The sequence below is a fragment of the Brachypodium distachyon genome, chromosome 4 (genome assembly GCF_000005505.3).
Source record: "Brachypodium distachyon strain Bd21 chromosome 4, Brachypodium_distachyon_v3.0, whole genome shotgun sequence".
NCBI classification, from domain to species: domain Eukaryota; kingdom Viridiplantae; phylum Streptophyta; class Magnoliopsida; order Poales; family Poaceae; genus Brachypodium; species Brachypodium distachyon.
Genome location: NC_016134.3, coordinates 24,442,527 through 24,459,145, shown reverse-complemented (window position 1 = coordinate 24,459,145; position 16,619 = coordinate 24,442,527). Strand labels below are relative to the sequence as shown.

The following is a 16,619-nucleotide window of genomic DNA, read 5'->3' as shown; positions in this document are numbered from 1 at the left end:
GATTCCATTCATTTCTGATTGTATAAATACATCTAATATCATATATGGTTGAATTTATTTTTGGCATGTGTGTTGTATAATCTTTTTTCCCTGGCAATTTTTTTAGCAAGTTGCACAATCAATGCTAGTAAATTTGCACAATGAACAATCGTCGTGCAGTTTCAGGCAACAACAATGTGTAAGTGGAACTTTCTGTTCATTTTTTATTTTATGTTTTCCCTCGTGCAAAACTGCATTTACACTAATATATAATTGCACGTAAAGTTAGTAGTTTTCTGTCACCCTGATGTTGGTAGTTATTTTTCTTTTAGTATTAAAGTTGCGATGCCTATCCCATCCGGCAACTTCTTATTTGTCAACTATGTGCAACCAATAATTTGCATTCCGAACAACACTAAATTCCACGTGTGCATACATGAGTAGTTAACATTTTGTGTGTGTATATAATTGCGTTGCTTTTTTAGCAAGAGAGTTGTACAATTGACACTATTAAAGTTGCAGTGTACAATGTGCAATTTACGAAAAGACATTGTGCAAGTAGACCAAGTAATGGACAGTTTTTTTTTTCACTTGAGCAAATAATGGGTTTCTCAATGCCTGGGTCGTTTTCAGTGGCAGGCTCTTTTCCTTGAGATTTCCCCCAATGAAAAGCCCAACCTGATAAGCCCAATCAAAGCCCAAATGCTAACAACAGCATAAATACTAGCAATACAAACACAGTACCGAATTTTAGCAACAGCAGCAGATTGATCGGACTGGTAGGGAGCCATCGGCTAAGAAATAATAATTTCTCTAATTTCTCAGTCGACTAACTAATAAGTAATAGACAGTTCTTATATTCATACATGCTATTGATACACAAGTCAGCATACATAAGTCAGCTATGGAATAAACTTCCTGGATACACAAGGACCATGTAGGCTTATAAATATTGGTCTGTATATTACCTCCCATTTTCCATAATATTATCTTGCTAGCTTGCTACAAAGTACTTAATTATACAATTTAACACAGAAGTAGGACTGTTACCCAATACAATCGCCGGAACCCAGGTAATTAAATCTAAATGTTGGTCCATCAGTACCCTGAGCATATCCTCTTATCAATACAAATCACGTACAATATAAACACTATACCATTGTGAGGCTACAACATTTCATCCCTTAAAGCTCATTCTTCGTTCCTTGCAAAAGACAAAAGGGGTTCCTTGCAAAAGACAAAAGGGGTCCTCATTCTTCATAAACTATCTCGTCCCGGCTGCTAACTTTAGTTGACATGTGAAACAGTTGACTTCACTAACCTAGATTCCTGCATTAGCTATCCATTGTTTTGGTAAATCTGACTTTAGAAGCACATGAGATGCGCATATACAACAGGATACCCATGTAACATTAGTACGCCATAATGTCACCAATTCTGACTTCTGAATCCTGAATAATAATCACCGGCTGCCTTATGATAACGAGAATATATAATCTGCAAACATTCCGGGTCAACAAAATAATAATTAGTAGTAGTAGTAGTAGGTCTTTGGAAAGAGCTAGCTAGGATAAGCTTGATGAGAAACATATTCTGGAAACTTGAGTTTACTGCCTGTTAACGTGTTGATACCATTAATTATCCTTCTATCTCGCATCGATCGGTCTGGTTTTTATAACCAAATCCGAAATGCCCATTTGCCTATATAAAGGGGTCGAGACGGAGCCCATGATACACTTACCTCTGTCTCCTGTATTTGCCATGGCCATCAAGCGCACCATGCAGCTCCTCATCCCATCCTTGTTCCTCTTCTCCCTAGCCCTTGCCGTCACCGGCACCGAGTCATCATCGTCGTCGGCAACGGCGACAGCAACGAAGACGACAACACACCTCCGTTTCTACATGCACGATGTCATCACGGCCACGCCACCATCATACCCGGTGGCGACGGCAGTGCAAGTCATCAATGGCACGGTGCCGCTGCCCAACGACCCCACGACGCACTTCGGCGACATGTTCGCCATCGACGACCTGCTGACGGCGGGGCCCGACCCCACGGCGCCGTCCGCCGAGGTCGGCAGGGCGCAGGGGTTCTTCCAGTTCGCGTCGCTCACGGAGTACGCGCTGCTGCTCAGCGCCAACTTCGTGTTCACGGCGGGCTCCGGGAAACACAACAGGAGCACCGTGGCCGTGCTCGCCAGGGACGTCATTTTTGACGATGTTAGGGAGCTGCCGGTTGTCGGGGGCACCGGCGGGTTCCGTGGAGCCACTGGGTATGGCCTGATGCGGACGCACTCCATTGACACCGTTGGGAAGAACGCCGTGCTGCTGATTGACTTGTACCTGGATGTGTAGCAAGCAGTGTGTAGGGCACGACAAGCATTTGCAGAATCTTAACTTCTTTTTTCATGCAAGTTGCTCTGTTGCTCTGCGCTTTTTTAACTGTGCGTCTCGTTCTATGGCCATCGATGTCTTCAACAGGTCAGCGCTTCCAGGTTCACGCGTTTAATTAGTGTGTGTTCTTGCATGATTCATGAAGAGAAAAATGTAACGAGTGCACTGGTACAACATATTGACCTTGTTTTGTTTAGTCATAATATCTCTTCGGCCTTGAGGGGCACAATATATCTCCAATATACAGGCCCAATTAAACTTGCGGGCCCGGCATGCCTACTTCTCAGTATCGTATAGCATCTCTGATTTAAAATATGGGTTTTGCTAAGTATATATAAGCTGCTTGAGAAATAGTTAGAAATAACTCGATCTAAGTTTCGATTAGTTGCATAAAACTCATCCTCGTGTCTAATTGAGTTTTTCGGATTAGTTGCTCGTACGTCCCGTATTAATGTGGATTAAGTTGTTTTTTTGTTAGTTAAGATTCTTGATATACAATTGAGTTATTTGGATGGGTAGCATTTTGCCTCCTCATGTGCAACTTGTTTTTTTTTAAAAAAAAATCCGTGAATGGCACATTAAGCAATTGAGTTTTTGTTTGTAAGTTGCACATGAGATCGACTAAGATTTAAGAGTTTTTTCTTATTTCTCACTCAACTTACTCGGTTACTCCTGGATATGCCCTTAGAATATTTGTTATTTTCACTTATTTTTGTAACCTTTGCCACATTCTTTTGTGAGTAATATATCCTCTTCATACTCTACGAAGTTGAACATACCTTTAATTACCTCAGGACATGGACTTTGTGATTTATGGATTGGGATATCATACGAAGATAGGCAAATAATAGTCGCACTACAACTATACCCATGTGTGTGTGGTCCGGCCTAAAGCCCGGCATCCCGGTCTAGTCTTGGCATTCAGTTTCACACCCAAGCCTAAAGCCCGCTAAAAGCCCAGTTAGATTGGAAATTGTTTTTTTAGGTAAAAACCCATTTTATACCGAAAATATTTAATACTCTTTCCGTCCCATATTAATTGTCTCAAATTTTGTCCAAATATGGATGTATCTATGTCTAAAAAGCGGCTAGATACATGTAATAGAAAGTCACTTAATGTAAAATGTAATTTTCCCGAGACTTGGGCCAGGCTCGGGCTTTATGTCTTGCTATTGGGCTTTATGAAGCCCGGACCAAAACCTGGCCTAGTCCGAGGTATGCCCAGGTTTATTGCAAACTAGGCAATGGTCGTCAACGGATTATTTGAGTTCGAGCTAATGAAAAATGCATTCCTCTTGTTGCAAGAACTTTATTTTCTTAGTGTGACCATTTCATTTTAAACGGAATCGGGGTAAGCATTTTACTTCCTCCCTCCGATACATAAAAAGCGTTGTCCGTTTAGTACAAAATTTATACTACTTATTACAAAATGGACATATTTTTGATGAATCGGAAGGATTAGATTTTTAGATGCAAAGAACAGTGAAATCGGAACGGCAGAGAGTACACAGGAGAAAAATTGCATTCCACCGTCCGATTTTCTCTGCGATCGATCTGAGCTATTCGTTGGGGCTGAAGCGTGGGTTATTCATTTACATTGAACTACGCCTCTAGTGTGGCTACCACCGGACCCGACATACTTCTGGGCCCATGTTGCAGCGGCTGAGTACTTTCCAGACAGCGAAAGAATCAACCGGCGGTGGAAATCCCCGCTTGCGCTAGCCCCCGTCTCCCCCAAAGCTCACGCCGCCGCCGTTGCCTCAGCTCATGTCACCCATCCCACCAATGTCGCAGCATCCTTTACCACGCAGATTGGCGACGCCCAATCTGCCCTCTCCGCCTTCTCCCTCCCAGCCGGTTTCTCTGATACTCGGCTGCGACGCACGATGGGGAGGAGGGAAGAGGAGGCGGCATCTCTGTCCAGTTTATCTATTTCCTCTGTGATGATCTCTAATGTCTTTCTCCCTGAATTTATTTTACGAGTATTTATTCACCCACCACATTTATCCATAAAAAGGAAACTGGGAAACAATAGTTCAAGACATAAGAAAGATAGATGCCCGCTAATTTTAGCGCTCGACGATTCCTCCCCACCTCTTATTTTTAATCTGCTTGACTGTAACAAGCATCTTTTAGGTGTTTTTTTCCTTCTTATTTCTTTTGGATTTTTCTCTACTTTCTTTTTTGTTAAATTAGCGGAGAAGTGATCTTCATAGGAATACACCATAGAGGCAATCTCGTTTTGAATCCGAATTCAGTTATCATAGTTATTCCCACCTTCCTCTCCTCCATTTCAGGATTAGAATGGAGAGAGGGGAAGGTGGGGCAGATTGCTCAATCTATCGCGCCATTGTATTTTCTTGAAAGGAAAAGGAGAGCGGGAATTTGAGGTATTCATCATAATCTTTATGCGCTCCCCTGAAATGTCATTTTTTTGTTACTAGCTGATCACTATTGCTTATGGTTTCTCTTCTATAAGGATATTGTAGTTTTCATGCATTATTGCTTACTATTTTTGTTAACTTCTGATTTTTGTTTATAGAGTTATTTGATTTTCCGTGCAAAGAGAGTTTCAATTATTTTTGTCACTGGAGTTAATTTAATGAAATGGTTTTGCTCTTAAATTTGAATCAATATTTAATAAGGACAAGAATGATCAGTTCTTGATGTTTGCCTTAAAAGATGGAAATTTGATCACATTAGGGGTGCTTAGTCAAATTATCCCCTCAATTTTGAAAAAGGTTGTACTTGTATTATAGATTTTGGAGATACGGCTAAAACCGTGTTATTTGGTGGGAGAGTTGGAAATAGTATTTTTGACTATTATCAAAAAAATTCCATCTTTTTTCATTCTTAATGTAAGTTTCTTATTGAGTTTATGATTGTTTTTTTTTTGTAATTAGTACTTCAGTTAAAGGAAATCTTTGAACATATCTCTGCTTCATATTAGTGTCTGGAATCTGGACTTCTTGTGCCGTCAAATTCAAAGTTTATCGTTGTTAGATTCAGAAGTTCTGGCACTGCTTGTTTTCTGCTGAATGAAGATACACATTCGATTCCTTCGATCAAGTGGAAAGGCACTAAATGTGTTTGTAGGCCACCTTTGTTCGAAGTGCACTAGACAAGATGATGGTGGCACTTCAAGAAGCCAGGGCACTGGTACCATGTGTGTACATGGGCTCTACACACCGTCCAGTAAAGAGGGTCAATCTGCAACTGTAGCCAAAGTTGCTGATGATGAGGGAAACACAGAAGTGCCCAATGTCCAGTTGAAAGAGAAATCAGTTATTGGCTTTGATCCTCCTAGGAAGCCGAGTGCAAGACATCGACTCAAAATCTGGATCAGTACTCGGCACAATGGCATAACTGGACGATATGGGAATAAATCGGCTGAACATGCCAATATCGGATGGCCAGATTGGCTTGTGAATGTGGCTCCCGAAGCAGTGCAAGGCTGGCAACCATTGCAAGTAGATTCATTTGAGAAATTAAGCAAGGTTTGTTATTATGATACTTCATCAGGAAAAATTTGTTATTGGTACTTGTTAGTGCCTTTCCCCCCCTTCGAATTGTCCATTATTTCTTTGGACTTGCAGATTGGACAAGGGACTTATAGCAGTGTGTACAAAGCTCGGGATCTTAGAACAGGAAAGGTTGTCGCGCTCAAGAAGGTGCGCTTTGTCAGCACGGATCCTGAAAGTGTGCGCTTTATGTCTAGGGAAATATCTGTTCTTCGGAAACTCAACCATCCAAATGTTATAAAGTTGGAAGGGATAGTAACATCTTCTGTTTCACAAAACCTGTATCTTGTATTTGAATACATGGAACATGACCTTGTTGGTCTAGCTGCAACTCCAGGCCTCAAGTTCACTGAGCCACAGGTGATTATGATACTATTCTTCAGTTGCTTGATCACTTAATTGAAATATATGGATGACACTTGAATGGTTTCTCATGAGTCCCAGGTCAAGTGCTTGTTCCAGCAGATACTTAGTGGCCTAGATCATTGCCACAGCAATGGAGTTCTTCATCGTGACATGAAGGGTTCCAACCTCCTGATTGATAGCAATGGTGTTTTGAAGATCGCCGACTTTGGCCTAGCAACATTTTATGATCCTGGCACTCAGCAACCACTGACAAGCCGTGTTGCAACGTTGTGGTACAGGCCACCAGAGCTTCTGCTTGGTGCCACCAGGTACAGTGTTGGTGTGGATATGTGGAGTACAGGGTGCATTTTTGCAGAATTGCTAGCTGGCAAGCCAATCATGCCAGGCAGAACTGAGGTACAAGAAACTGTTCCATTTTTTGAATCCAGGAGAGTGCATATTGGTGTCTGGTTTGACTTACAATTGTACTTCTGTTCCTTTAGTATGTCTCATAATTTTCTCCAACGATTTCATGCTAGGTGGAGCAAATTCACAAGATTTTCAAGCTCTGTGGATCACCCTCTGAGGAGTACTGGCAAAACTTGGAGGTGCCTCCAACAGGGGTGATCAAGCCCCGCTGTCAGTATAAGCGGTGCATTGCTGAGAATTTTAAAGATTTGCCTCCCTCAGCTCTAGGTCTTATAGATAACCTGCTTGCATTAGAACCAGAAACTCGTGGAACAGCTGCATTGACTCTTCAGAGTGATGTAAGTTTCATAATATTCACCATCTTTTATAGGTTTAAACTGTTGATGATAAACTTCTAAAAGTATTATATGCATGACACTAATTAAAATATATTTTTACCAAGGCAGGGCAGTAAACAAGAGTTCGGCCCGGGGGCTTCCCTCCTTTTCGAAAAAAAAGCAAACAAGCATTCAAAAGGACACTAGTAGACTAGTAGTGGGTCTTTAGTACGTCTACCAGTAACCAGAAATGTCAGGACTGTCATGCAAGCTTTATGGTTATGATTTGCATAGAATTGTTTGGTATTATTAATAATTTGAGATAGCTAGGGGAATTTGAACATCTTTTAATGAGCCTGAATGTTTTTTTTGCGGAAACAACTTCTATGCATTAGTTATGTCAGGAGTAACAAATAAAATTAAGTCAATTAGTCAACCGTGCATATTGTGGTTGGTTACAGGTTCAAAATTTTGTAGCAAGATGCAATCAATTTATTCCTTTCGACTAGTCCTGAACTTGATTAGTCTTCAGCTTATTGCAGGGAAAGTTGTACATGCTAATTCATAAATTCAGTAATAGTTTCTGAAACCTACTAACCTAACTTGGCAAAGCTCGCCAAGTTGTTCCTGCTAGATCAGTATATTGATTTAATAAGCTGGCTGGATTTTGAAACTGTGCTTCACTGCTTCTTATATGCATTGCAGCACCTAACCTACGTACCCAAATCTTTAGTTTTTCAGAACAGAGCCACTTGCTTGCAGCCCTTCAAGCTTGCCAAAATGTCCACCAAGCAAGGAATATGATGCTAGACTCCGACTAGAAGAAGCTAGGAGGTATAGTTTTCATTTTCCTTCAGTTCATACGGAGGATACAGTCGATATGGCTTGTTAGTTTTTACACAAACTCTTATTGCTGTTTCAATAGGGAAAGAAAGGCAGAATCTGTTAGACCGGGAATTGAGAATACAAGGAAAAATCGTTCTGCCTATGGTCCCATCAATTCGAAGGTGCGTACAATAGCTTCAATATCAATATCCTTAGTTATTGTTCCTACGATGCTTCCATTCAGTTGATACTCCCTCTGTCACATAATATGAGGCACGCACGCATCCCTAGATCCTCAATTTGATTAATTAAATATGTATGTTTCTTAACAAAAAGTACACCATTAGATTTGTTATCGAAAAAACTTTCTAATGATATAATTTTTTAATTATTAAATTTATATTTAGTTAGCTAAATTAACAATCTAGGAATGCGTGCTTGCATCATATTATGGGATGGAGCCACGGAGGGAGTACTTGATAGGTTTTCCTTGGTGATAACAACAATCAGAAGAAACTTCATCTCATATACTAGTTTGCAGTCATGCATATGTGCATACGAAGCAGATCATTTTGCACATACGTTATATGAAATGAAGCACTACCTCTGTTCCTAAAAATAAGATGTTCTAGATTTGTCATAAGTCAAACTTCTTAAAGTTTGACCAAGTTTGTAGAAAAATATACCAACATCTATCACTCTAACTTAGTTTTATTAAATCTGTTATGATATATATCTTCGTAGTATACTTACTTGAGATTGTAGATATTAGTATATTTTCCTATAATCTTGGTCAAATTTGAAGAAGTTTGACTTTAGACAAGTTTAGAACATTTTATATTTAGGAACAGAGGTAATAATACATTTCTTTCAAAAAATTAAAGTAGTGAGCACTACATTAGTCGACTTTAAGTAGCTTTTTCATCATGCAGAGACTTGCACATACCAAAACAAAGTTTAAGAAGGTAAATCTCAACCCAGAGGATGATCCAAGCACATTGGCTACTCAGGTGCAACCTCTAGGATTTGACTCCACATGGAACAACAAAGGGGGTAACAATTATACTGACAATGGCGAAGTACCTGCACGCAAATATAGATCTGCCCGGGTGGCAAATTCCATTGTTTCAAGGACAGAGGGCGGTCCAGATATGCTTCAACCTGAATCGACTGATATGAGGAATGGTATGCCTGCTTCTCACAACAGAAGTACGGGAGCAAAGGTCCCAATGGTGGTAAGTATCTGAATGCTAAATGTATTGCTATTTCTTAAATAAGGCCAGATGTGATCCCTCCTATTCGAAAAACAAACCACTCACAAGTGTCAACAAAGTGTAAGTATGGAGTGCAGAAAATTACTATGTGGATATTTACTGTTCGCTTATTGATGACTAGTAAATGTATGTACATGTTCAACGCACAATCGACTAACATAACTGAAACATGAATTTCTACATGTTTCTTACCTTTAATATTGTTGTAACACCCCAGGTATCAGCCCTACCTAGAATATTACCCCTCTAACCCAACTAACACTAACTCGAGGAAAAACTATAAATTTTTGACAACACCTCCTTTGTTTATAAGGACATCCACGCCAGGCAGGTTATAAAATCTCTCAATCAAATACCAAGATAAACAAAAGATAATAATCTATGAATGACCGAAGACTGATACAAACAATTACAATACAAGGGAGTTCTCTCTAGGGATGATATCTCTAGTTAAACAGTATGAGATTAGCACATTAAGTTATAGAGTGTGTAGTGTTCATGTGAAGGTGTACTACTCCCGCCCATGCATGTCGTTACACTGATGACCTGAAATCCAAATAAAAACAACAAAGGAAAAAGAAGAGCAGGGGTGAGTAAAATATACTCAGCGAAGCACAATATAGAGCCAAAAATGAGAACATACACCTTCTAAAAGCACAATGCAAATAAAGCCATCAAAATCTTTTTATAAACTTTGTAATTTACTTTTGAAGCATTCCGGAATATTCACCGTTAACTTTCTCACCGTCCGCACCGGAATAGTTAAACGTGTGAATTACTCATCGACCTAGCTCAAGCTCACCGGAATAGTTACACGGTAACTTAGCTCACCGACCGCACTGGAATAGTTACATGTAACTTACTCACCACCCTGACTTAAAACAAAACTTTCCGATAGCACAAACACCAAAGAAATCAAATATCAACTTTGGATGACCAATCAATGATGGCAAACAGATTGACAAGATGCTCGTCATGCACTTGCCTCAAATCAAATAAAGTCATAGAAATTTGGCACACAATGGGCAAACCATATAAGGAGGGGCTCGTCATATACTTGCCTTAGATATCGTGAACAATCCACATATTTGCCTTGGTTCTCAAACATCCAAAACCTGTAGAAGTATCTCTTAGGACTAGAGCAAGTATAATCAAGAGTCAGACATATATGTATTACTATAGACCTCAACAAGAAACTGAAATCCTAGGGTCCTCGACTTACTTTACACTCTCAAACATGTTCTGGACAGATCTATGTTTAGGTTATAAATCTTGACTCCATTCAGCAAATCATGCAAACAAGCACATTACAATAATCAGCAGAAATTTATCTACAATTTTCATGTTGAGACCAAAAATTAGTTCTGCCTCTAACAAGGCGAATTCATGGGAAAGCGAAATCTGCTGCAGCCAAACAGCCTAGTACAGTAGCACTGTGTCAGCGATAACTTTTAAACCATTAATCAGAATTGAGCAACCAATATACCGTTGAAAAGCTACAAGAAAACTCTACAACGTTTCTGTTAGTGTCATCTCCAAATTCTCAGCCATTTAAACCCACTTTTCAAATTAGTTTCGTACAGTTTTCGAAATCATGTCTCAGATTAACAATTCAATTAACCTTCTTCAGGTGGCCACTAATTTCGAATTTCTAATCACAGCCAGAGTGCCTAGGGAATATTTAGATTGTTACCTTTGAAGTGCATCTGGAAATTTATCTCCAATTTGGTGATTTTCGTCTGAATCTAGAGGTTGTTCCCTTTTCTTTTCTTCCCTAGTTCCTCTTCTCCTCTGATTCCAGATTCTCTCAGTCTAGCACCACAGGACAGGAGCTGCACCTCCACCTCTCCTTGATCTCTTCTCTCCTCCTTGCTCTGCACCTAATGGAGCCTCCTTCTCCTGGCAGTAGAGGCTGCAACTCTTGGGGCGTGGCTGATTGAGGCATGGATTGGCGACAGAGCTCCGGCAAGATTGTACGGTTATGGTGCAGCAGCAACGGCGCCCGGCAGCGGGAGAAGCAGCGGCGGCGGAAAACAGCAGGTTTAGCAGCAGTGGAGGATTCCACAACGGAGGCTGCGGCGATGGGGAACGGCAGCAGCGGCGCTCAAACCCTAGGCAAGCAACAGCAATGCAAGGGAGTTGGAGAATAAAAGGGTTCATGCGTGGGCTCCGGTGGCAAGGCAAGGCCCAATGGGAAATATCTGCGGCTACTAGAAATCCTTCTTTGAATCCGAAATAGAGAGCAAGCCATGAATTATATTTTATTTCGAATCAGAAATAGAGAGCAATCTGAAATTCATTTGAAGGCTGGAAATGAAAGGCGCTCCAAATTATTGGCCGGGACTCCAAATTTAACAAACTATATTTGTTTTCGATCGACGAGACGAGATGGATCCAACCATGGCCTCCGATCTTCTGTACGACTTACGGTCCAAAAAGTCAAATTTTAGTTAACTCCTCTGGCTCATCAAAAAAATGAAGTGTTAGAAAATTTCGGAGTGTTACAATTGTTGATGTGGAAAAAAAACTATCAAAACATTAAAACATATAATTTTGCATTTATTAAAGAAAGACTAGTATATATTAAGTCAATATATTACAGGCATATTTTCCATTAAGCTCAGATATATCGATCATCGCAGAATTTCATGTTAAACAGGAAAATATTGTTAGGAAAATATATTCCAATAACACACTTCTTGGGATCAGAGATATAAAACTCCTTTATTAAACAATATCATGAACAAAAAGTTATGTAATCACGATAAATAATAATTCTTGTGTAGACAAACTGAAATTTCAGAGTGACTGTACTAGGCAATAAGTAAAATTAAGAGGCTATAACTACATGGGTGGTTAGGGGAGGGTATAACATGTTTTCACAATCATTGGGTGGATAGTTATGCAATTGGATTAGACATTCCAGATAGCTCGGATAAAATATATCCCAACCAACTCGTGTTTTTTATATTGGCATAGATAGGATGCAAGAGTATTTCAAGTACATGCAGCTTTTCTGTTCACATAGTAAAAATATACTCCCTCCGTCCCATATTAAGTGACTCAAATTTGCCCAAATATGGATGTATTTATACCCAAAAAGCGTCTAGAGACATGTAATATTTCGTCATTTAATATGGGACGGAGGGAGTATATAATATAATCCTAATAATATAATATAATATATCAATAACAATAATAGTTATTTCTAGAACCATCGATACGAATTTTATTTGTGAATGCTTGAGTAGATGAAGAATACATGTTACAATTTGCCACTGAGGGTTCAGACTTCACACGCTTATGCAATAGTTTGTCTGGGCATCAGTTCACTATCACTAGATAATTGTTGGTTTTCTTTTCTATGTACCTTTCCAATTTATGTACTGAAATGTTTAAGCTATTTATTGTTTTTCTTCTTTATTTTCGGTCTGATCAGAAGTACAAGGGTAAGAAGAGCAAAATCCACTACTCTGGTCTACTGATTAAACCAGATGGAAACTTAGATGTTGTGCTCAGGGAACACGAGAGGAATATCCAAGAAGCGGTGCGCCAAACACGGCTCGACAAGAGCAGAGAGTTGTGAAACAGATGAGATCCCAACATCTCCGAGTCCAGCTCATGGAGGAAAATCGCAAATTCTTCTACGAAGCTTCTTCAGGCGAGCTATTGCTCCTCTAACCTGAAAACGAAGCTGAAAAGAACAGAACCATTTGGTGGTGCAGATATGTGGAAGGTGCTGGATTCTACGGTTGTCACTCTTCAGTATGAGAAAAATGCAAGCCCTTAGTGAGATTACGAGAATATGTGCTATTCATATATATATGTGTACTGCATGGATATGGTGGAACTTAGGGGATGGAAGTTTGTGAAATGCAAGCTAAGGTGGGTGTTTGGACGGTTATGCTCCTCATGTTCCTGTCTTCACAAAGATATCTGAAGAACAAGATCTTCAGGGAGCTGAATTTAATTATTTGAACACGGAAATCATAATTATGCTGAACAAACATGGTGCACAGAACATCACAATTTGTCATGACAAAGAAATGTATCCCAGTGTACCACCATGATAACTCCTGTATGCATAGCAAGGCTCCTCAAACTTATAAAGTGTGCACGATGTCATTATATACGGCATTGAAGAAAATGGCAACAACATTAATTTTCCTGGATTCTGGCTCTGAACCAAAAGGAAAAGCTGCAATTGCTATAAAACCACGGCACTAAAACAAAACAAAGGTATTCATTGGTACGCATCAGGTTCTGCTAACTGTTGGGTCAGCTGTCAACTAAGCACTTCCCTTTAATTGTACAGTACTCCTTTTCTTTCGTGTGACACTCTTATACCAATTGTTGTGCCAAGTATATTCGAGACTAGGATTAATCTAACATGTTTTATGACAGGACAAAAATACTGCATTGAATTTTTTTTATTTTTTTTTGAGGGATAGGGCATAGAATTTTGATATCACAGAATTTTCGTTTGATGATTCTTTTTCACTAGGGACGACGACGACAGGTTGATTATAGGGCAGTAAAATTGTGCTCAAACGGGCTAACTCGGTGCATGATCAAAGAGCAATATTTACGAGTAGACATACTTGTTTACTGTATACACATTGTAAATGCTGTGGTCAATTAAGGGCAAAACGGCATGACATCCTTCTCCCTGTGGCTAGGAACCGCGAATCTCCGGACCCTCCCAACTTCCTCCTCCAGGTACCCTCGGCACAAGAACGCCATGGACAACCCGTCCTCCACGGCCCTATCCACATCGTGCACAATCACCTCCGTCTTCCCCGGCCACCGCCGAGCCCTCGCCGCCATCCCAGCCATGTAGATCGCGCCGCCAATCCTCCCGGGCGCCTCGGGCACCCACCCTGGCGGCGCGTCCACGATGATCACGTCCCACTCCGTCTCGTAGAACGCGGCCGGCAGGCCCCGCATCGCGAGCTTGCACTTCGAACTCTCGAATTCGTCCGGGGATAACGGGCGATTTTGCGTTTTCTTGCAGTCCGGGGAGTCGCGGAGCGCGAGGAGCTCGTCGGCGTCGGCGAGCGTCGTCTGGTACGCGACCTGGTGCGGCTCAATGCCCAGCCCCGGGTGTCTGGAGCTGATCTCGGAGATCAGGGACGCGTCTTCTTCCAGGAACACGGTGCGCCCGCCCTGGCCGTGGTTGAGCGCGGCCCAGAGCGCGCTCTCGGTGCCCCCCAGCCCGCCGAACACCAGCACGTTGCACGGCGCGCGGCACCGGGCCAGAGCGCGCGCGGTCACCGCGAGCTCGGCCGCCGTCTGCTGCTGTGACGACGTCGCGTTGTTGGCGGACGTCGTGGCGTAGTAGACGAGCGCCTCGGCCACGGGCGCCGGCAGCTTCGCGCAGTGCTGGCCACGCAGCTGCAGCTGCGTGGCAGGTGTTTGTATTCTGGCGTGAGAGGAGCTGAGGAGGGTGCGGAGGGTGAGGAGGAAGAGGAAGGACGCGGCGGAGGCGGCGGCGAGGAGGAGCGCGCGGCGGAGGGTCACGTGCTGCCGGAGCTTGACCTTGGCGGAGACGAGGTGGGTCTTGAGCCTCGCCTTCCGCGCCAGCGGGGGGCTCGTCATGTCGTGTATCCCCTGTCTGTCTGCCCGTGTTAGCACTTTGGCACTGTGTTTTGCTTGCGACCTTGCGTAGCTATAAGTTCTTTGTGCGGCGGGCGGGATGGGATGGCAATGCCGGCCCCAATGCGAGATGCAACGTTACGTTGCGGGGTGGTTTGGTTTGGTTTGGTGTGGACTGTGGAGGGGTGATGCTTCAAGGGGCGGCAAGGCAGGCAGCGGCAGCACTGTAGTATGTGTGGGAAGATTGGGCGATCAAGACAAGGGACCTAATGTTTGGTGGGCGTTCGTTTGTTGGTTAATTGATCTCCCTGGGCCTGGGGGTGCTTAATGGATTTGATTAATTTGCAGATATCATATATCTATAGAGTCATGGTCTCATCTCGTGGAGAACACTATTTGCCGCCCCGAGGAGACGGTGTGTTTTTGTTATCGGTTTTGCTATCTCTGCGTCGACACAGAAACGCTTATTTTTGTTTTTGGTGGAATTCTTAGCAGGACAAAATTTGAATAACTCTAGCACTAATTAGGTACTCTGATTTTGTTTCGCGTTTCTTGTCACGAGCTACGTTTGTAGAGTCGTGTCCACTGTCCAGCGGGTTTGCTTCTACTCCTAGTTCTGTGTGGGCTTTTTGTTTCTATCTAGGCTATGTGTAGTGCTCCGAGTGGGCCTGTGAGTCCAACTTTTTGGGCCTTTTCTATTTTCTTCCACGTTCTAGTATGACGAGCAGCATAAATCTAAATGTTTTCTTATTACTAATGGCTAACTATTTGGCTCTTCCGACCGCACGCACTCGCGAGCCACCCGATCGACCGAACAGCATCGAACGCGCCAGCATCGACCGATCAGGGCGTTTTGCATTTTTCCGGTCCCCCCCCCAAACACACACACACCAATGCTGGGTCCCACCCAGAGGACTGCAGTTTGAATATTGGGGGGGCGAGCCGTTCCATTCATTGCTCCTCTATCCCCGTCTCCACTTGTCGCACCAGTGGCACTCAGGGTACCACCGCTGCGTGACGCGCGGGCCTCTCTCCCGGGTTCCTGGAAAGGTCTCATCCTGAGGAGCGTCTATGAGCTCCCCGACAAGTTACCAACCCGAAAAGAGCTAGCGGGGCTTTGGGTCTCTGCCCCAGACGCCCCTACCGAACCTAAAAGGGGGACATGGCCGCACGCCCCCGGTGTCGGAGCACCGAGCGACGACATCTGGTGTGCCAGGTAGGGGGCGCGGGAGTGGACAACGCTGAAGATCGTCGGCCGCAGGAGTTTCCATCGGCGTCGGCTTCGCCCCTTTTCACCGACGAGTCTAGCCGCCATGCCCCCCAAGCGGGCTGGTGACTCACGCGTAGACCCGCGTGAGGCCCCAGCGGCGCACACGCGGTCGCACGACGTGCGACCCGAGTCGAGGGCTCAAGAGAACCCCGAGCCCTCGAGAGTGCAGCAAACGCAGCTGCCTCCGCCGCCTCCTCGACCGTCGACCGACAATCGGCCAAGGGGACCGGCTGCCCCCATTGTCGGGGACAGTCGGACGAGCACGCACGCGTCGCCCGGGCCAGCCAACGGGTTGAGTTGCGGCCCGAGGACGCCCCGCGGCAGCGGCACCAGGAGCACGCCGCGTCACGGGCAACCCCTGGGGGTTCGCACCCTGTACACCCGGAGGCGTCCGGGGCCAGGGCGGGAAGCAGCCGTTCAAGAAATCGGCTGCCCCCCGTGTGAACCCCGGCTGAAGCCATCGTCGCCGCGCGCATCATGGTGCGGTATGAGCCGCAGCAGGGCACGCCGACGCACGAAACGTGGGGCGAAGAGTTGGAAGCGCTTCTCGCCCTGGCCGCCCAACAGCCGCAAGGCGAGGGCGCCCCGGTAGGCTCCGGCCACGGGCAGAACCTGGAGCGTGGAGACGCGCCGCCCGCCTCACGACAGGGGGAGAACCCTCCCCCTCCTC

The 16,619-nt window shown here is 43.7% G+C and overlaps 3 protein-coding genes across 7 annotated transcripts; 2 read left to right on the top strand and 1 right to left on the bottom strand.

Annotated features, from left to right (window-relative positions):
• The first annotated feature begins 1,715 nt into the window (after positions 1-1,715).
• On the top strand, positions 1,716-2,569 carry LOC100823713 (dirigent protein 21-like). Its single transcript, XM_003577613.4, has one exon. It carries the CDS (start codon positions 1,741-1,743, stop codon positions 2,332-2,334), a length of 594 nt encoding a protein of 197 aa, XP_003577661.1. The 5' UTR covers positions 1,716-1,740; the 3' UTR covers positions 2,335-2,569.
• A 1,459-nt stretch (positions 2,570-4,028) lies between these two features.
• LOC100823413 (probable serine/threonine-protein kinase At1g09600) lies at positions 4,029-13,252 on the top strand. Of its 5 annotated transcripts, none has more exons than XM_024454434.1 (9): positions 4,029-4,763; positions 5,470-5,870; positions 5,970-6,254; positions 6,339-6,656; positions 6,779-7,006; positions 7,719-7,819; positions 7,911-7,992; positions 8,743-9,045; positions 12,524-13,252. In XM_024454434.1, exons 2-9 carry the CDS (start codon positions 5,538-5,540, stop codon positions 12,668-12,670), a joined length of 1,797 nt encoding a protein of 598 aa, XP_024310202.1. In that variant the 5' UTR covers positions 4,029-4,763; positions 5,470-5,537; the 3' UTR covers positions 12,671-13,252. The 5 variants fall into 5 exon arrangements, with proteins under 5 accessions (XP_024310202.1, XP_010237794.1, XP_010237793.1 ...); XM_010239492.3 differs by having other exon boundaries at positions 5,377-5,870; XM_010239491.3 differs by having other exon boundaries at positions 5,324-5,870.
• On the bottom strand, positions 9,415-14,850 carry LOC100823105 (glucuronoxylan 4-O-methyltransferase 2). The gene is made up of 3 exons (XM_024454435.1): positions 13,686-14,850; positions 10,146-10,199; positions 9,415-9,630 (listed from the first exon to the last, which is right to left on the bottom strand). Exon 1 carries the CDS (start codon positions 14,680-14,682, stop codon positions 13,723-13,725), a length of 960 nt encoding a protein of 319 aa, XP_024310203.1. The 5' UTR covers positions 14,683-14,850; the 3' UTR covers positions 9,415-9,630; positions 10,146-10,199; positions 13,686-13,722.
• Between the last annotated feature and the right edge of the window lie 1,769 nt (positions 14,851-16,619).

Coding starts and splice junctions, on each gene's coding strand:
- LOC100823105 (XM_024454435.1), bottom strand. CDS start 14,682: ATGACGAGCCCCCCGCTGGCGCGGAAGGCGAGGCTCAAGACCCACCTC.
- LOC100823413 (XM_010239492.3), top strand. CDS start 5,412: ATGAAGATACACATTCGATTCCTTCGATCAAGTGGAAAGGCACTAAAT. Junction 7,007..7,718: donor CATTGACTCTTCAGAGTGAT/GTAAGTTTCATA, acceptor CCAAATCTTTAG/TTTTTCAGAACAGAGCCACT. Junction 7,993..8,742: donor ATGGTCCCATCAATTCGAAG/GTGCGTACAATA, acceptor TTCATCATGCAG/AGACTTGCACATACCAAAAC.
- LOC100823713 (XM_003577613.4), top strand. CDS start 1,741: ATGGCCATCAAGCGCACCATGCAGCTCCTCATCCCATCCTTGTTCCTC.